We start from the raw sequence: 21,814 nt of genomic DNA, 5'->3' as shown, positions 1-21,814 counted from the left end.
CACAGCTCAGAGAAAAAAAAGTTTGACATGCTCTGCCCTAAGCAAAGTACCTCCTATCATCTAAATGCTATGACGAATGTTGATATTAAATTCTATATTAAAATTCTCGCAAAAAACTTGAACACTCTCCTCCCAAATGAAATCCTTCACAACCAATCCAGGTTTATTAGAGGTTAACAGACACATGCTAACGTGGTCCATCTGGTCGAAAATGTCAGAAGGAAGTGTATTCCAGTGGTGCTTTTATTGCTGGGCACCAAAAAGCCTTTCAACCCTGTGTCTGGCACTACCTGGTCAATGAACTCCATAACATGGGGTTCATCCAAGCTTCAAAAAGATGGCCATAGCAGGATATCTTGCACCTACCTCGACAGTCACATTAACGGTGGTCTGTTGCACCCCTTCACTCTTTAGAAGGGCATCCAGCAGGGGTGCCCTCTTTCTGTGCTACTTTGTGACCCAATATTGAGCCATTTGCAACTAACATAATGGCATCCCTAAGGGGAGATCAGATTTGGTGAAGACATCCATAAAACCACAATGTTCACTAATTATATTTTCCTCACTCTGACTTCAGCAGCCGCATCTATCTTTCACCTACAGAACAACTTGTCTTAGTTCAAAACAGCTGCCACTTTGAAAATCAATTTAGCTAAGTCGAAATACTGAAAGCGACCCTGACCCAAGAAGTAGTGGAGACTCTGAAACAGCAAATGCCTTTTCGCTATGTGACCTGATATCATTCTATGCCCAGCAGACCTCTACAAAGCTACTAACTATCCCTCCTTAACTCACCTCAAGATGATTAAGAAGATGGTCACCCCTTTTACTCTCCTGTCTCGGCAGGGTACACACTCTCAAAATGAACACATTTCCTAGGCCATATATCTTTTCCAACCTTTTACAGTCATGGGCTGCAGGGGCTTCTTTTCAGAGCTTAAGATTCCATCTGGCCTGCAAACCTAAACAGAAGGGTGATCTAGTTGTCCCAAATTTCCCACATATTTTAAAGCTTCACAACTACATATTGTTTCCGACTGGTAACTGACAAACTGTGGCCACATATGAACCAAAAGGCAGTGGTCAGGACCATCTGAGAGATGGTCCTGTCCAGTACTGTAAGACAGATCTCACAATGCCTACCTCAGCACCCATGCACACCCTATGCTAATGTCCAAGGATTTACTTATGGGGCCCCTGGTCTCACATCCTTCTCTTAACTCACATCTCAAGTCACTCACTGTAATCCAGCTTTCTCTAGTGCAGCAGCGCCAGACCCCTTTGATAAATACAGAGATTGCCTCAAGATAAACAATGTGTTTAACAATGTTCTTTTCTGAAGTTTGTAAGTGCTCATTTAGAAACTAAGAGGCTGAGTGCTTCTAGAATACCCAGTTGAAACCCCAGGTTTTAAATCTCATTGTTAAGGTGACAGTAACTAGAGAATTAATCAATTTCGATAAATAGGATTTGATTGGCCCAGCTAAATCACACAAAGTCCATCCAATATTTTGTGCACTGTGTTGGAGGAGGTGTGGCCTCCTGAGGTTTTCATACATTTTTGGTGGGACTCCCCTCATATCCAGCCATTCTGGTTGGAGATCTTGGCAGCATGAAAACAATGTGCCCTCTCCCAGTTCAAGTCTCTGTTCTGCTCAACCTTCCTTCCCTCATCTTGGAGTACTAAAGTAAGGCTGACCGTATAATCGTGTGGAACCGCCTGAGAACCACAAAGGTTATCTGTGGAGATAACTTGTAGAGATCCGACAGGGGAAGGATGGAATGTGATGATGTAGGCGATGAGGTCAGATGGAATAGTGGGCATTGAGAAGAAGGCTGGAAGGGAAGAGGACTAAAAAGTGGAGCTGTGCTGAAGATGACTTAATACTATGTACCTGAATAAAAGGAAGTTAAAAGGAAAGGACCTGTGAGAGTGATCTTTACATTGGCGACAAGGGATCTTCCGTGCAGGAGACGGATTTATATGGACATCTTCAGTTCTGGAATGAAGTAACAGCTCCTAATGAACTTTATTGGTCGTTCCTCATACTTAAAGAAATGATATCAAGGTAACTTATTTTGTCAGAGGGAACCTCTTCATAGACTATAAAAAAATTGCATCTTCATAGACTACAAAATAAGCGTGGATTTCAAAACAGACGTTTCATCGAACGCGTGTACTTCGAACTAAAGCACGTTCAAAGAACTCCACGCTCGATTTGTTCACTGTGTTATATTAGCCTTGAACAACTATGTAAATATGAGTCGGATGTTTATCATTGGAAGCTAATGGGGAAATATAATGCGCAATGTTTGACAGCACGCGTCAGAGTTACCGCTCAAGTTAAATTAATGTGGAAAAAAACATGAGCGCGCAACTCTACTAATCGCACTCGGCGGCACCGTTTTTTTCAATGTGAGCAGCGAAATATTTTAGTGCAATGTTTGACAGCACGCATCACTTTTACCGCTCAAATTAAATTAATGTGGAAAAAACACATGAGCGTGCAATTCTACTAATCGCACTCGGCGGTACAGTTTTTTTTTTCTAGGCGAGGAGCGCGATGTTTGACAGCACACGTTAGTGTTAACGCTCGAATTAGATTATTGTGAAGCAGTACATAAGCGCACAGCGCACAACTTGTCTCACACTGCAGACAACACATTAATGCCTGAAGGAGCGCACAACACTGTTATCGCGCTCAGCGGCACTTTTACTTCGAGTTGTGTATTTTCTAAACGAAAACGCTGTTCAATAGCATTCTTCATCCGACAGATAATTAAAAAAATGTATTACCTTCCTGGCACTTCGACCGCGTCTGCAGCATCCAATTTCATTTCCTGCAATAAACAGAAGAAGGACTAACTCAATAGCAAACACAGAAGAAGGACTAAGTAAATCGCAAACATAGATAAAGACCTTGACTACTAGAGTATATTTTTAACAGATTATTATCTAATGATATGTGCGGTGGCAAACAGCTATAAACAAAAAAATAACTCAAAACTTATTCAGAGAAAAAATTTATAATATAAATAAATATAAATAAAAGGAATAATATTTTCAATTGTACTACAACTCCAAAATTATAAACATGGGGGAGCAAAGCATGTCTTCACCACCACCTTTCTTGGCAACACCAGGTGAACCACCCATTCCATGGAAGCAATGGAAAAAAGTATTTGTGACTTACATGTTGGTGATTGGGGGTGATCGTTATGGCCCACTTAGGAGGCAAGCTATTCTTCTACACCATCTAGGTATTGAAGGAAGAAGAATATATGAGGACCTACCTGAAGTGTCTTTAGGAATGGGTGATGGATAGCCTACGATTGTATTTGATATGTCTATGCAAATGTTGGACATTCCGTTTACTCCTAAAACTAGCTTTCTACAGGACACGGCTGCGGTGTAGGTCCTCAGCCAGGGACCGGGCTGCATGATTTTCTTGCACCAGTCTTCAGGCCTGTGTTTACCTAAGGAGCCTTTTCCAAAATCTGGGATGGGCGACCTTTTTCTTAACTGATGCACAGATTATTACAGCAAGTGACTGTTTTATGACTGACAAATTAGACCAAGGCTGGTTCTCTGTGTTTTGAGAAAATAGGAGAAGTTTTTGAGTTTTGGTCCTGAAGAAGTGTCGCTGGATCCTTAGGGACCGTGAAGACGCAGAACATGTTGACCCACAACTAGAGTGTTTTTTTTTTTATATTTTCCTGTCCTCTATTTTGTTGTTGTTGTGTGAGTGGATGAGCATGACTACTCATTAAGCACTCCCTACTTGTTTTTTAATCTTGGCCAAAATCTTGTGCGGATAATAAATTTATATCACAGTCCTAGGGTTTCTGAACCAATTTTACCTCTTTCTCTCCTGCTTACATGGTGTTATATGGCAGTCATAGTGTAAGATCTCTGGCAAAGAGCCCCCATTCTTTGGGGAGCCCGTCAGACATTGCAGCGCCAGTCTGACGAGGAGCATCCCCGATGATGAAGCATGACATCCAACAGGATGTGTGAGGGCTCTTGCTCCTATGATTTAGGTTTCCCTCCCGTTTTCACTTGGAACAGTGTACCTTATTAAGATTGACTATACCTGTGAGGCTGTACACTGGACCATTAATCTCCCTGTCCATTCCCTTGTAGTGTACTCCTAAAACTAACCTTGTTATGGAAAGTCACAAGTTTTTTTTCATGAATGCAAAAAGTAGATGAGGACATAGCATCCTATGTAGCAACTCTAAGAGGACTTGTGTTATCTTGCCGTTTTGAACAATTGTCTGATTCTTTAATAAGGGATCAGATTGTAAGGTGCGCTTCTTACAAGAAAATAAGGGAGAAATTGTTAATGAAAGATCCAAATTTGGAGGAGGCAATACAGATAGGGAAGAGGATGGAACACACTGCCATCTGCCATCTGCCTGCAAAAAATGGATGAATCCAATAAGGAAGTGAAACAGAGTATTGTTGGTGAAATTAAAAATAAAAAGGATTCACAAAGTGATTCAGAAAAATACAACTATAACAAATTGTGAAGTTATAAAAGGAGGAAATGGAGAAAAGCAGGAAAAGATTCGGGGGAAGAGAAATAAAATGTTATCGCTGTGATGCTCCGGGACACATTGTGTCTAGCAAAATGTGTGCGGCTAGAAATGCGATTTGTCGCAACTGCAGCAAAAGAGGACATTTTGCAAAGGTGTGTAAATGCAAGTTAATTGGTGGTGGTGGTAGGACAATTCAAGAAATTCAGGATGTGTGTGAAAGTATTGAGGAGATAATTTTAAATGTAGAAGAATATTATAATGGTTTCAATGTTGAAGGTGGAAATTCACATATGGGATTGTCAAGTGAACAAGTCAAAATGGAAAGTACTGACTTGTTGGAGAAACCTCATGCTTGAATATTTTTGAACAAAGTGCCAATCAAAATGTTAATAGACTGAGGAAGTTTGTTCACACTTGTTTCAAAGGAAGTATATGAATATGAATGGACAGATTCAGAGAATGATAACTTGATGGAACCAGATATAAAGGATGTAGGCTACGCAGGAAAGAGAATCGAAATAGTTTGAATGTGATGGATGGCGATTTCCTTTAAGGGTAGAACTGTTAAAGGAAGGATATCTATATATATCACAGACTATGGGACAAATTTATTGGGTTGGTGACATCAAAGAGACTTGGGCATAGTTCAGGATCCTAATGCCAAGGAACCAGTAATGGTTACAGAAAAAAGAAGTGTTGAAGAAGTAAATGTAAAGTTGCGGCATCATCTGATTACAAAGTATCCAGAAGTTTTTTTGTCAAAATTGGTCTGTTGAAAGGTTTTCTCTCACAAAATAGCGTTAAAAAAGAATGCAAAACCTGTGGTTCATAAGGTATGGAATGTTCCGAATTTGATGAAAGAACCTTTGAAACAAGAATTAGAAAGACTGTTACGGAATGACATCATTGAACCCATTGAATCTTCAGAATGGCTCGCTCCAGTCGTAGTGGCGCCAAAGGAAGGAGGAAAAATTTGGCTGTGCATTGATCTTATAAATCTAAATAGAAATATATGGGTCGATAGGCAACCTTTGCCGAACATTTCAGAAATGTGGTCTATGAAATGGAAAGGGAGTGTATTTAGTGTTCTGGATATGTCATCTGCCTATCATCCAGTGACCCTGCATGAGGAGTCTAGGCACCTGTCATCCTTTGTAACGCCTTTAGGGGCTTTCCATTACAAAAGAATGCCTTTCGGTCTAGCATCTGCCTCTGCTGTATTCCAGAGAATAATGGGAAATATTTTTGGGGGTATGGTTAGAGTACTGTGTTTTCAAGATGATATACTGATTGTAGGGAGAAGTGAGACTGAACATGATCTTTTATTTGAGGAAGTGATGGATAGATTAAAAAAAAGGGCCTAACCATTAAGGAAGAGAAGTGTCAGATTCGGAAACCGTAAGTGACATATTTAGGACACATGATAAGTAGACATGGTATTAATCCTAAGAAAAGTACAGTGGCTGCAATTGAACATGCACCTGAACCTGGATGTAAGGATGAGTTGAGATCATTTCTAGGGCTTGCAGAATATTGTACGAAGTTTCTAAAGAATATTACGGAGATAGTTGAACCTTTGAGGAAGCTGATGAAGAAAGGCGTGGTGTATGATTTGAATGAGAGTGTAGGCATGCCTTTGAGGAAATAAAGAAATTTATTTTGGAAGCTCCCACTTTAGGAGTGTTTGATGTGAGTGCAAAAATGTACATAACTACGGATGCCAGTAGTGTGGGCATTGGAGCGATATTGACACAGGTTAAGGATGGAGAAGAATAAGTAGTTGGGTTTGCTTCGAGAAGATTGCAGGGTGCAGAAACATCGTATTCTGTGATAGAAAGGGAGGCCTTAGCTTGTTGCTGGGGAATCAGTCATTTCAGATTTTACCTGTGGGGAGGACCCTTCAAATTAAGAACTGATCATAAGCCGTTAACATACATTTTTAAAAGTGGACGTGGATTGGAAGGTAGTGTTATACCACGTATTTCAAGGTGGTTGTTGTCCGTGATGGATTAGAACTTTGATATAGAATTTGTGAAAGGAAATAAAAATGTAATGGCAGATTATCTTTCAAGAATACTAGTAAAATTGGAAGAGGTTGTAGAAGAAAAATTTGAAAGTAGCGTGGAAACAGTGTTGGGAGAGGTGGCTGTGAGTGTACATGAATGGGAAAGTGCAAAAGCGAGTGATCCTGTTATGAGGAGAGTAGAGGACAAGGTGGTCAATGGATGGAGGAATGAAGATGAACAGTGCACTGATCTGGCTAGTTATTTCAAAGTCAGGGATGAGTTAAGCATGAATGATGGAAGACTGTTGAGAAGAGATCAAATTGTTACTCCAGAAGGTGTGCGTAAACACATCATTAATATTACTCATCAAGGACATTTAGGCCGGGGAATGATGAAGAGGGAAATAAGAGTCATTTTGGTGGCCAGGTATGGATAAGCACGTGGAGGAAACAGTGAAGAATTGTTTTGCGTGTGCCAATAGTAATAAGACCAAGGCAAACTCCATTAGCGCCTATGAAGTTTCCGGCTGGACTTTGGGAAAAGTTAGCTGTAGATTTTAGTGGTCCTGTTTCAAGGTTGGGCATGAGAAGTAGGTACATAATGTTGTTGGTGGATTATCACACTAAGTGGTTTGTTGTCAAAGTAGTCGATCAGGTTAGTACTTTGAAAGTTATAGAATTCTTTGAAGAGACATTCATGGAGGAAGGGATTCCCAAAACAATTGTATCAGACAATGGCGTTCAGTTTGTGTCACTTCAAATGACTGAATATCTACGGAAGATGAGAATTGTCCATGAAAGGGTTGCTTTGTTCTGTCCACAGGCTAATGGCTTGGTAGAAAGGGTAAATCGCATAGTGATAGAGAACATTCAGTTATCATTAGCCAATCATCTTCCTTGGAGAAGGGAGTTGAGCAAGATGATGTGGACATACCGTATGACCCCACATTCTATAACAGGAGTGTCACCATTTGTATCCTTAAAAGGAAGAGAACCAGGTGTGAAGGAGTGCCCTATGTGGTTAAAAACTAAAGGAACGATAATAGTAGATAGGGAAATGGTAAGAGGAAAGGTTGAAAAAATGCATAGGGAGAACATCCAACATTATAACAAAAGAATGGGTGTGAAACGTTGTCACATACAGAGGGGTGACTGGGTGGTGTCAAGGAAAGGTGGAATTGTCTTAAAAGGGGATAGCAGATAGTCTGCTCCTCAGTAGGTCAATGATGTTAAACAAAATGTGGTAATCTTGAAGAATGGCTTGTCATGGAGCATGGGAAGTGTATGTAAGATTAATCGTTAATTAACAAATTCTGTTTCTTTTTTCTTTTTTTGTTGTTAGGCATTTACTAGTTTATGGTTAGTCATTGTTGATGTAGATTTTGTTTATATATTGTAAAGCGGGGAGATGTGTGGAGATAACTTGTAGAGATCTGACAGGGGAAGGATGGAATGTGATGATGTAGGCGATAAGGTCAGATGGAATAGTGGGCATTGAGAAGAAAGCCGGAAGGGAAGAGGAGTAAAAAGTGGAGCTGTGCTGAAGATGTCGTAATACTATGTACCTGGAATAAAAAGGAAGTTAAAAGGAAAGGACCTGTGAGCGAATTATCTTTACATTATCCTTTGTGTTCACTGTAAAAAAGAATAATCTACCACCCACCCACCTTGCATTGAAATAATACACCCTAGATCACAATGGAAAGATTGTCAAGTGTCATCAAGGACAAATATAAAGATTTCAAAGCCATATGGACCCCACTTTTACCTCACTTGTCAACAGGCATTAGAATCCTTTCCTGCCTACCTAGACTTCGAGTACTGAACAAGTTTACTTACTGAGGTACTAACTAATGCAGGCAGTGCTCAATTCCACTACTGTTTGTGGTGGTGTTTCTTGTGCGACACACCCAGACCTGTCTTAAACACTCTGATGTAGCCCTTTCCACAGAATAAGTATCCAGGACACGCTATGTTGTCTGACACAGTTGTAATTATGGGAAATGAGGTGAGTGTGAGGAGAATGGGGATTTGGTAATGTTTACACTGGTAATACTAGCATCGTTTTGGTTGTCTGAACTGCCTTATGGGTTTGATGTGTCTGCTGATGCTTGCAATTTAGCAAACCTGTGATTATGTTGAAAATTTAATAAACATTGCATGGGTAAAAAACATGACTCAACCGTAAAACATTGCCGTCAAAGGAAAGCTGTGATAGTCCGGAGAGCAGAAGCTGGTGGTCGATGAAGTCTAAAGCAGCCAAAAGTCATAACAAAATCAGTGCCCTAAAGCCACCACTATCGACCGTCGTCCTCAGATCATCCGCTATTGAGGTTGTCAGTATCTGGTGACTCATACAGGGACTAGAACCTGCCTGGTTGACATATGCCTGAAGTTGCTGGGTACCTGCCAGGGTCCGATTGGGAACCAAAGCAGACTTGACAAAGAAATGTTTAAACTAGCGTTGTTTGTTTCCTTCTCTTTTTTTCTCTCACACACTCTCATTCCCTTTTCGCACTCTCCACTCTATTTTTTTTTCTCTCTCTCTCTCCCTCTCTTTCTCAATACTCCTTTGCACACGCTTTCTTTCACTCATTCTTCCTCCCTTTGCAATGCCTCTTTCATAAAATCCAGGGAGCTGAAGACCCAAACAGTGGCTGTAATGATCAAAACCGGCCTCCAGTAGCAAAGACCCTCAGGGAAATGCCCGATGGAATAAATGGCCAATCCAGCCCAGGTAAACATGCTTTCCAAACGTTTGGCCAAGTAGGACAACAGTGACCTCTGCCTATAATTTACCAGGTCCTCAGCATCCATCATTTCCAACCAATGGATTTTCAGTAGCATGCTTAAAGTACAAAGGGCCAATGACTGAAATCAGCAAATAGTTGTTTCTTGAATAGAGGAGCTGTTTGATCTCTTGCCGAATATACATACTCACACAGACACATATTGGTAGGTGATCCAGATACATGGGCTTTAGTCATTAAGTTATGAATGTGATCCTTGGGCTGAGGTATGAAATATTCTAAAGAGGGAAACAAAGGGACATTTGTTTCACCAGGACACTAGTAGTGGTTACCGAAGATCTAGATTATGATATAAAATAATCTCAGATTTTGATGATTTTTTTTTGTTTAAAAAACTTACAAAAGTTGTCAACCAGGTGCTTGGAAGGAAAGACTGAGCTAGTGAGAACTTATGTGTTTTCAAACAGTCTAATGTATTGGACGTTTGGAGTATTATTGGAACTAGACGACATTTTGATAGTTATTTATTTGCAAGTCTGATTTTGCAATATTAATTATGAATATGCTCTATAAATTAACGTTGGCTTTCATATAATTTACTCTCCATTCTCTCTGTATATTATTTAAAAGCATTTCTTTATTCATAAATCTTAATGGAACTATTTGCATTTGTGATATGTAGGCTTACAAGACCATCCAACAACTTAGAAAACTTGACCCAGTCCCTTTGGTAGATTTCTGTTGTAGTGTGTCAGTACTAAATGAGGACCATCAGTGGTATATTGTACATAACTGCTAGCATCTTTGTTTAAACTACTATTACATTTGTCTACATTGAATCATTTTAAATCCCAGTAAACAATCCAGTGAGACTTAACATTATTTCTCTTATTTCTATGAGCGACCACTGAAATATCATTAGGAAATAATATGTGATTTGACCAGAAACCTGGGACTGGATAAGGAACTTATGCCAATCAGTATCAGAAACCTGGGAGTTGATCATGACTGTATGGCCAATCTGACAACATTCAGTGTGAAAGACCTAAACTCAATCTATGAGTGGCTTGATTTGTAGGTCCATGTTCACTTAGGGGTAAAATAAATGCCTTAATACTATCCAGAAGTCTGTCCATCAAGGGTTTTGCTGTAAGTAAGACCAACACATTAAAATCGCCTACCATATCAGGTATGAAAAGAAAGTAGATTCATTGGATACTTCCTCTAACCAAGTAAAATATCCCAAGTTGAGGGCAGGAGGCCGATAAGATAGAACACAGCCCAGGGAATCTTTTTTTTCCTCTTTCGGTAGAGCAGAACAAAGTCCCTATTCCTTCAACCTGCTTGCAAGACGTCTGGTAAATAAAAGCAAGGATGCCACCTTTTTTCCTATTCTATCTTGACGCTTAATCTTAGAGTAGGACAGTACCTGATCTGCCAATATAGAACCACAGTCCTCTGACAAACAGGGCTCTATGACAAACGGGAGTAAAATATTACTGTAAAAATAAGGGCTTCCCTAAGATGACAGATTTTAACTGCCAAGCATGTATTGATTACTTCGGAGCTTATTCAAGGGGCAGGGTAGTGATCATCTTAAAAAACAAGCATTGGGAAAGCCAATATGTCTCACATTTGGGACCTATTGGAAATTGCCAATGATTATAGCCATGTGGCACAGCATAACTGATGCTGTGCCACAAGCTAAATATGTATATATTTTTTTAAGCTTTTGACAGTTGTGACATTATTTTAAGGTACAGATCCGAGTTGGGTCAGTAACTAAAAAGAAAAAAACAGTTCCTGCAAAGCTTTATAAAAGGTGGTTAATGTGGTCAAGGAGACCAAGATGGCAGCTGCATTTCTCTAATGCTCCAGGACTCCTCCATAATCCATAGTCATCCCAGGGTCACAAGTAGCTGATTTCCCCAAACATCCAGCTGCCAGTGAGCCCCCACTGATGCCTGTCTTCTGGGCTGGATGAACTGAACATGGACTGCAGGGAGCAGATGACTTAGGGTTGACTACATTGGGCTCATGTGCAGCCTAAGATTGCGGCCTGCACAATGCCTGGGCCGGTGGCCCACACCCAGCAGTTAGCGGAGCCCTGCTGTGGGAACAAATGGACTGGTGATCCCGTAGCCCAAAACTGACTAGCGCTTCTGCTGGCATACGACAGCGGATGCTCCCACTCCAGCCCACAGAGTGCTGGATCTGGTGGACAGGACCCTGCCATAACGGGCCTGAGCAGGTGCCTACCAAGCGGCGTGCGCATATACACACACACACACACAAGCAGCGCACACACACACACACACACAAGCGCAAAGAATGAGCGGCGGGTTCCCTAGACCCTGCATTGCCTGTCAAGTGGGAGAGGCATGTTCAGAACGGCCATGAGCCCCGCAACCCTTCCCAAGACCAGTGGCCCAAAGCTGAGAGGAGGCTTCCACTGGTACACAAGAGAAACACTAGACAGCTCAGGCCGTAGACCCAGCTCATTGTGCTGCCTCCTTCCCCCACCCGTTGTTCCTGTGGTCAGGTGGGCAATGGCTATGGGGCAAGTGGGCTGGGACTTATATGTCTAAGGAGGTCCTAGATTAGATTCCCTGAGATGCCCCTGAGATGGGGAGTTCTCTCACGTTGATCCCTTCAGAACAGTAACCCCTTTCACAGCAATGAGATAGACATTGAAGTCCTCCTGGAGACCACAACCACCTGAATACAAAGAAGACTGGGGCCGGCTTGAGAATCTGAAGGAGGGACTCCGTTTTTGTCCCTTTTTACCCCCTTATTGTCACCTCATGCACAGTGATTCACACCAAGACACTGCTTTTCGATAACTCCCCCTGGTGCAGATAATGCTGTGGAACATGACCAATAATGATGAAGGGTAAAGGGCCCAACACTCACACCCAAACGATGGACAGATTTTCCGATGGACAGATTTTCCAATGGACAGATTCTCTGTGCAACCCTCTAATAGAGTGGGTGCACTGGCAGAAAGAACACAGCCGCAACAGCAATCCCCAACCACTGACCTGGGGACCATCCTGCAGGCTATCCAGTCTTCAAGAGAGGTAGTTGAAACCAAGATTGGGGAAGGGTGGATTGATGTTTCACTTCTACGTCATGATTTGCGTAATGTGGTCAATAGGGTGTCTGACCTGAAGGTAGGGTCTCAACTGTGGAGGATAAGTTTGCCACACTTAGCGCACAGTATCCAAACGTTTCTCCACCACCGCCATCTTGGAAAACTGCACAGAGGACACAGAATGTAGGTCCAGGAGGAATAGTCTGTGTTTTTTTTGTTTTTTCGAAGAATGATGAAGTTCCCCATCGAGAGCAGTTCCTAGAGAAGTGGCTGGAATCTTAGGTACTGAAGAGAAGCTGTCGTTGGGGTTTGCAATCGAGAAGGCGCAGCCCTCTCTGGCTCAGCATCCTCTCCCAGGCCCCACTCACCCCAGGACAGCAACAGTTTTGAACTTCAGGGATGGAGACACAATACTTTAAGCAGCCTGTCAGGCTGGGGACCTGACTTTTGAATCCTGATTATGATTTTTCCTGACCAAACCAAGGTGAACCAACAGCAGCGGAAATCCAAGGAAGAGGTTAAACAGAAACTTTGGGCCATGGGTATATAGTATATTGCTTATATCCTCCCCCGAGCTCAAAGTAATCTACAATTCCAAAACACTTTTCTTTGATACCCCAGAAGAAGCTTGGGAGTGGGCAACTGAAAAAACGTATTTCCGCAATAGACAGCCTCTGAGCTGCTCTACTTCTGCTTGTTGTAAACGTCAACCACTTGCTAGGTCTCGGAGGAGAACAAAAAAAGGGAGAAAAAGGAACACATTTGGAGCTCATTAGAAGCCCCGGACCTTGAAAGACCACAGTCTCAGACCATTGAGCGCCCCCCCTGGGAGTCAGGGGACACGCAGCCTAGAATTTGCTCAACAACCAGAGAATGGCTCCACAATCGGGAACTGACCAGAAAGACCAGGTCCGGAAAGACCGCGGGATGAGGGAACCATCCCTCTGCAGATAATAGTGTTGTATTGGTACTAGGTCACTAACCTGAACTTAGTTAGTTACCCTGATGTCTCCTGAACAGGAGGAGTACCCTTCTTGTAGTTTTGCCCACATTGGTTGTGAAGGTTTGTGGTTTAGTCTGCCATAGGGCAACGGACCCTTCAAGGAGAGAAGCGTGGGGTGAGTGAAGTAGAAGTTGAGATTTGTCATGTTTAGTTTTGCTTCTCTTTGTGTATAGTTTTAATCCAGTCTTCATCAGCACATACGTCATCACACACAAACACCCCCGAATGGTAGTGAAAAAACGTTTGCTGTCAAACTCGCCCCTGGCCAGCCAACCCAAGTGCCCCAGTTTCACATTTATCCACACAGAGATAACTAGTAACCCTAATGGTACACTTTAAGATTATGTCATGAAAAGTTAATGGTCATCTTTACCAGATTAAGCGGATGGCTATCTATGTTACAAGAAACACAACTGCTTGGTGCACACTGCCTTTTACTGAATAAATTTGGATATGACGGCGTATAATTCTCTGGGTATTGTGGGGGGTAGCGCTCCTCCTCCTCAAGTCTTTTCCACTGGTGGTGACTTCCGCCACTGGAACACCGGGACACCTGTGTGGGATGGAAGGGCTCCTTGAAGGCTGCCACAATAACTTCCTGAAGCATATAAACAACCCCAGCTACCGTCGCCAGCTTACAAAGTGATTGAGAGCGCTGTCCTTGTGTTCCCGAATGGGATCATAATAATAAGAGGAGACTTTTTTAACGCCTCCTCCAACCCTGCATGCAGGGCCCATAGTGTATTCTCAATGAGCAGATTGTCTAGGGCTAAACTACTCCTGACTCGGATGGAGTCGCTGGGATTATGCGATGCCTAGAACCCAGGAATTCACACACACTACCTACATTGCTTTACTCCTTTTTCCCACCACAGACCTCCTACAACTGACTGGGGCTACAATCCTCCCATGAGGAATTTCTGATCAATCACCTGGTGTTGGCCACTTTGAATGACGGACATGGCCCGGCGCCTCCTCCAGTGCATCAGCGCCTGGAAATGAGTCAATACCAAATGCTCTGAGTATTTGGTGACAGAGATTCAATCACATTTCAACCACAATACTAGGACATTGTGGGTGGCTGGGAAGGCAACAATTAGAGGGCTGGCACAGGGTTTCCTTAGATGTCAAGAGACCCCTAAACCAAGCCAGAGAACTGCACTACAGCACCAAATATTAGATCTGGAAAGGCGAATTGCGCTTACCCCGACAGAAGCCCTTGAATGTCAGCTCCAAATCTCTAGATTGTCAGTGAAGCAAATCTCACTTGAGGAGGTCCTCCAATGTCTGAGGGCCTGCGTGCAGCAAGTGTAAAAGTTTGGGGGACAAGAGTGGGAAACTGTTGTACTGGTTAGTCACCAGAGAACTGACCTCCAGGTTTTTCCCAGAGATTGCAGATCCATCTGGAGCCTGCAGGCACACAGCTGATGGCATTTGCATCAGCCCTGCCTCCAGGAGGAAAGGGATCCCCCTATTATTAATAATATTCCCCTACCGAAGCTGTCCGCAGCCCTCCATTCCGGCTTGGAGGAGCCCTTGACGCTTAACGAAATTGTCAAGGTCATCAATGATATGAAAACAGGGAAAACGCCAGAGCCCAACTGGTTCCCCATAGTATTGTACCAGAAATTCTGCAACTTGCTCGGTCCTCCTCTTCTTGAACTCTGTTGTGAGGTAGTAGACACCAAGCAGCTCCCCTCTGAACTTGATGTCACCACAACAGTGGTCCTTCCAAAAGTGGGGCAACTACCCATCCAATGTTCATCCTGTCACCTGATGTCCTTGATCAATGCAGAGAACACAATTTACACTAAAATACTGGCAAACCAGCTTTAACAAGCTCTCCCCAGCCATGTTCAACTGGACCAGTGTGTCTTCATGCCTTCCAGAGCACTAGGCACTGTGTACGCCATGTAAAGGCAGCCTTAGCCTGTGCTATAACTCTGCAGGACCTTGTGTTCTCCTCTTAATAGACTTTGAGAAGGCCTTCAACTCGGTCAATTGGTCCTTTCTACTAGAGGCCATGGAATAATGGGGTTTTATCCTAAATTCAAGACCTATCCGACCAACATTCCCACTGACCAACTGCAGGTAAATGTGGTGATGTCAACACCTTCCCAATCCTCAAAGATACCAGCAGGGCTTTCCCCTGTCCCCACTTCACTTTGCCCTTGCTATTGAGCCACTGGCGCATCTCTTCCACTGTGATGCTCAGGTTGGCAATGTAGTGGTCAAACAGAAGATAGAATTGCCTTGTAGGCAGACAACATGAACCTCCTCCTGACCAATCCTCAGGCACCCGGTCATTGGAGATACTCTGCCTTCACGGGGCAGCTCCCAAGTGAATTGGCATAAATCCTTCCTGGTCCCTATTAAAGGAGATCAGAGCAAGGTTAATTGGCAATCATACATCCCAGTCAGGAGACTGAGCTTTCTCTACTGGGCATGTACATTCCCAGAAACCCTGACCTAGCCTGGAGTTTTAATCTCTCCCCACTTATCAGTAAAATAAAACAGGGCTTTCAGAGATTGGAGTGACTTCGTTTAACTTTATTTGAAGAAGTAGCTCTTTTCAAGATGATGATAATGCTGCCCAGATTCTGCTACACTCTTCAACACTATTTGTTTACCTTCCCCAATCGCTGGTTCCAGTAGATTAATGCCTTAACCTGTACCTTTCTATGGGCAGGCCAGTTTTCCCTTATAGCAGTCGACAAATGTAAGCTGTGGGGCTACAATGGGGGACAGGGGAGGACAGACGTCAGATTATATTATTGGGTAGCCCAAACAACGGTAATTAATGAATGGTTAACTGGAGGGTGGGACGACCCTGCATACCAGTTAGAACTTTCTCGCTGTGGCCTAGATGCCTTTATGGGTCTGCTCTATTGCACCAAATCTCCAACTTTCTCCTGGAGCTGATGGAAACAGCTATGTAGGTCTGACGTGCAGCGCTGCACTTCATAGGTTGGGACAGGAAGCTCACACAGATGAGCCCACTGTGGGAGGGAGAGTGGCTACACCACACTGCTCACCTGGGATGTTTTATACAATGGGACTGAATCAGGATTACCATGTTGGGGGACATCTGGGACGCAGATCACTTACACTACTTCCAGGATGTTCAGCAACAGATCTCGCTTTCCCACACGCAGTTCCCAAAATTTCTGCAACTCCATCATGCCTTGTCATACCACATAAAAGCTCCTTCTGAACTGCCCGATTATAACTATCTCAAACCCAAACTTCTGATTGGCCCTGTTGATAAGGGTGAAGTATCATCCATTAACCGTATACTGGTAAACAATGTGCCAGAGGGGTTCTTACCACTTTGGCAGAAATGGGAGGAATGGATTGGTCCACTGGAGGATCATGACTAGTGAGATACCTGGGAAGCAATCCATGACAAAGCTATTCCCTCCAAGATGCTCCAGATACAATTACACTATCTCAATGCTGCATATTTCACACCCCAGTGCATGTGAAGAGACAGGATGTTGTCCCTGCCGACTTTATTTCAATGTACTCAAACAGATGCTGACTTCTAGCATGTACTTTGGGCTTGACCCTGAATACTTGTTTTTTGGCAAGGCATTGAGAGGACGTTAACCTGCATTTTGGACAGAGAGGTGGTTTTAACCCTGAAAGGGAGACTATTTAGTATACTGGGAGATCTCTGGAGTCCCTGTTCTGAGCAGATAACGGTAGGGGGTGGCGATGATAGTCAAACAAGACATTGCTCGCAAGCGGAAATCCTCCCAACCTCCCAACTTGGCAGATGGGGGTAGACTGGTGCACGAAGATGGAACAATCGGTATACCATGTCCATAGAAACACAGTAAAATTTGGGGGAAATGGTGGTTATATTATGGGTTGGAGAATGACGGGTGGCCAGTTTATTATCGGAAGGTCTTGGATGATGTATTGGCAGTGGTTCCCAAACATTTTCAACCCGCAGCTCCCAAAACCTATTGGTAGTTGGCTGCGGCTCCCCATTATGTTACTTTTTTTTGTCTGGTGGGGGCATGTAAGCCTGGCATAGGGAGTACTTCCATCTTCCTACCTGAAAATAATTGAGATGAAAGTTTTGTAAATATAGACATAACAAAATAAAATTATACCAGTTGTTTAACAGAAGAGTCAGAAACAATACTCTTCAGCACCAGGGTCTGCATGACATATGGAATGTTTTCAAACTATTTTTTATTTTAAAAAAATGCTTTTGGTGCTGTTCTGCTTCCGACTGAGAGGAAACAAAAATCAAATGCAAAGAAGGCAGCACTCTTAGTCTGAGTAATTAATTTATTAAAGCACTTCCCAAGTTTCATAAATGAAAAGGATAACATGAGCTTTTATTTAAAATGCAGCAACACGTGCAATTCTCAACATATTCATAGCAGCAGGATAATAATAATGATCCAGGAAACAAACAACATGCAATACTTCAACAATGAGTATAATGTATATATAGTGACTATGGATGCATACATGCACACTGCAAAGCTCATAATAAGCATTAAAAATGCATCACCATGTGGCTTATCTCTGACATCATCCATTGCCTGCCAGCTTCAGGTTATGGAACTCTGGACAACCGAATCAAGAGGGAGACCACCCGAAATGGGATTCATTTTCTGGACAATGTGTCCACTCCCAGATGAGTTCCTTCATCTCTCAGCTGTCAAGCTTCCCCACCTTATATACTTTAAACAAAAGTAAGAGGAAGGTTCTAGAAACTCTCTTCCATCAAGTAAGTTGTTGTTCAAACGCTGCCTGTACCAGGTCAGTATTGAAAGAACAAGCTAGAAACTGGTCAGATTCCAAGGTGTACTTCCAAGACCGAGCTGTACCCTGGTCTACCATAAACATTCTCAGCCTAGTACATCCTTATCTCTACTACTCCCCCATATTATGTCCCCGTCCTTGGAGAGAAAGAGCAAAAACAAGCTGTGCGTTGAAAAGTACCTGCACCACCAATGTGACAGCGTTTGACAAGAAATGGAGGAAGTGGTCAATATGGAGCCTGTGGTTAAATACAGATAGCATTACAGGTGCAACGCAGTGCATACAATTTGCAGGAGGCCTCCCCATTTTAAATAGCTGGCATCCCCACCCTCTGTTAATACTGTTGCATCAAAACAAATTCTGTTGTGTTGTGATTCTGTAGTAAATACTGAAAAAATAATTGATTGGACAGCCAGACCTTTCTTTCACTTTGCAGATTTTTTTAAGCCATTTACTGCCACTATGTTCTTTTCTGATTTGCCACCACTATTGCATAACTTACTACATCAAATGTTTCACACTTCTGATGCATCGTTCCCAGAAAACTCAATTTCTTGTTTTATGCCTTCTTGGACTCCATTTTGCTTTCTTTCAAAGATCACCAAGGCCAGTTTTCCCTTTTCCCCAATAAACCACATGTATTATGTTTCTACGAACATTTCACCAGTGCAACTTGGTATATCGAAGAGCAGAGGCCAGATAAAAAAACAATTCTAAATCCATTTCCACTATGAACCATTTAGAATCACTCATTTTTTCCAGTGTGCCTTTAGCAGAATAAAGTTTAGTTTTTCCTTTTCCCTCTCAGCTGACGTCCCTTGTCACCTCATGTTCGCTCAAATTCTGCATCTCTTCTTCCTCCTCTCGTCGCTCATTTTTCTACTCTCCCCCTCATACCTCTTTTTTTTCCAACTAGTGCGGTTTACTCTAATCTTCTCCCACGACAACCCCTTCTGTGCCTCACGTTTCCTTTTCCAGTGATACATCGAATTGCAAACCTCTTGCACTCCAAATCCCAATCACCTTACCCCCTCAAATACCTGTTTTCCCTGTCATTTGTCTACCTTCAGGGAGCCCTGTCTTTTCACTACCTACAGCTTTTGTTTCTCCGTGTACTTCTCTAGTCACACTCCCACTGCCTATGCCCTGGGAGTCATCCTAATATTACATGTAGAAAAGAGCAACATACTGTTTCTAAAACATCAAGTTTATGTAGCTGTTTTATTGTAGAAGGTTGTCCTATCCTGATCAGTCACTTTTATGTAGAAACAGGACAAAACTAGGGAAGACTAGGACAGATTACAGTCCTGCTATAAAGAAGAGTGGAGCTGATGCTGATGTGGGTGAAAGCAAACTGAAACCAAATCACATGCCATAGTATGTGTGATTTCCTGCAGGATTCTCATTGCTCAGGGTGCAGGCCTCATCCAAAGCAACTCACACTGCACATGTTTAGTTTGAGGAAACCCAGTAAAAGCTCTTCATGCTGTTTTCAGCTCCAGGGAAACATGGAGAAGAGTAAAGGAAGACAGAGAAGGAAAACACTGGCAAAAATACAAGGAGGTAAAGCAGTGGTTCCCAAACTGTGTGTGGCGACCCTGGTTAGTTTTGACGGCGCACCAGGAAGCCGCAGCACACAGATTGGGAACCACTGGTGCATTTGTCTTATCAGACTTCCCAACTCATGTGATACAACTGTGTGTCACAAGATTTCAGCTCCCTTCACACTGTCACCTGACGAGAAGCTGAAATAACAGATCTTCTTTCATGGCTGTGAGCACCCAAAGCCCATTAAAATGTGAAAAAGCACCCCAGGACATCGCCTACAAACTCAGAGACCCTTTGTTGTTTTTGTGGTGGGAAGGAGTGGTGGCCTTGATGAAGGGCAGAGTGCCTCTTGTGTAGCTCTTGGCATGAGGCCCTGCCCCCTCCCCCTTCTCACGCATTTTATTTACAGGTTGGCAGGTCTGTGCTATTGTTGTGTTGTATTGTATTGTATTGTAATCGTATTTATATAGCGCTTACTACCCCTGATGAGGCGTCAAATCGCTTTTCGGTGAGTAGCACGCTACTCTGGAACCCAACAAGAATTAGTGATGGATTAGTATCGGGAAATAATGAGTACAGTTTTAGTATTATTATGAGTTAATTTGAGCCGCGGATATGAGAGTTTGTTAGTTAGATTGACTGGAGTAATGGAGGGGTGGAGGAGGAAAGAATTGGGAGTATATCTTTAATTTACTCAACAAATATCTGCAATGGACTGTATTAATTTATCAAGCAGACAATAAAAGTTGTTTTTTCAAAGACAAAAGGTAGTTGACCTTCTTCAAGCAATGATGTTGCAAAGCACCTAGTCATGGAGACATGTACTGAGAAAAGACTGGGAGCAGGGATACGTTAGAGACATCACAAGAAGTGTATTCTCAGCAGGAAGAACATTCATTTTGTCTCCTCAGCCTGCTTATAGCACATACTAGTATCTCTCCTGAGGTTTGGTCTGGCCAGCTGGGCCTTTGATTCTCATGCACTACACAAGCCATCGCCCAAGCACATCTCAGGCAGTTGCCCATTATGTGTGTTCTCTATATAATAGCAACTCCTCCCCTACTTATTGCCACAGCTTCTATTATAGTCTGGGCAAAACAACAAGGCTCCTCTTCTCGGCTGTGGCTTCTTCACAGGGTGTGGGCAAACAACAGCACACAGCCCTTGTCCTGCTACTTTGTCGTCCTGCTTAGATTTAAATGAAGTTGAGGCAAATAAAACATTCTGGATCTAAATAGTCAGTATTTATCTTAATTTGAGGGTGTTTGTGGTAATCCAGGGCCAGTTAGTAGGTGCACCAAATGCAAATGTCATACATTCAACAAACAAAAACACCAAGCAACTTTATGTGCGTTATCCCAGGATTTCTACACTAGAGGGAGGGGTCAGTGAATGTTCACTTTAATGAGCATTTGTACAGTTCAACTCACTCTTGGGGTCTACCAGCACGAGACATGCAGTGCTGAGGTCAAGTAGTTACTTAATCAGAATAATTTATGAACAGACAGATTATAAGAGCCTTTTTAGTGTTGACCCTGGAGAGCATGCGCTAGCGCATGCATCTTGCTTACGAGACTCTGTTGTTAACTAGAAAGGACTTGGAGCCCGCTTGACGCTTACCATTTGTTGGATTGCCTGGCACACCCTTCTTAACAGCCTCGTAATTCCTCATTGAAAGCCTAGCATCATTTCCATTCTTGTTTGTAGAGCAGAGACCAAGCACTGAATGATTCAAATTAATTAGTGCCTGTCTGCTGCTCCCCACGTGATTGAGGCACTTCTTTTTAACTTCTAGGGCCATACAAACAGAAGGTGTGTGTCGGGCAAAAACGTGCACAGCAGGACAAACAAAATTGCAAAGCTTTATTTTTTTTAGTAAATTCTTTACTTTTATTTTGCCAAGTCTTCTTTTCTAACTTTGCACTTGTGTTTTGTTTTGTTTGTGCTCATGGGCACTGTTTGTGAAACATGATGATTATCTTGTTCTGAATATTGCAAAGCAACATTGTTTCTTTTTTATGTATAATTTCTGAAATTATGGTTTAACATAAAATCATGCAGTACACCCCAATTCATCCCACTCCAAT

At 42.6% G+C, this 21,814-nt stretch overlaps 1 protein-coding gene across 1 annotated transcript in view; it reads right to left on the bottom strand.

Moving 5' to 3' along the window:
* The window catches only part of LOC138249957 (HAUS augmin-like complex subunit 4), a 401,626-nt gene that overhangs the window by 314,369 nt on the left and 65,443 nt on the right, over positions 1 to 21,814 (bottom strand). The window contains exon 2 of the mRNA XM_069204230.1: positions 2,798 to 2,841. Coding sequence (XP_069060331.1) covers positions 2,798 to 2,841 — 44 coding nt within the window. The remainder of the gene's footprint in view (positions 1 to 2,797; positions 2,842 to 21,814) is intronic.

The sequence above is a fragment of the Pleurodeles waltl genome, chromosome 8 (genome assembly GCF_031143425.1).
Source record: "Pleurodeles waltl isolate 20211129_DDA chromosome 8, aPleWal1.hap1.20221129, whole genome shotgun sequence".
NCBI classification, from domain to species: domain Eukaryota; kingdom Metazoa; phylum Chordata; class Amphibia; order Caudata; family Salamandridae; genus Pleurodeles; species Pleurodeles waltl.
This window is presented reverse-complemented; position numbering and strand designations above follow the sequence as displayed.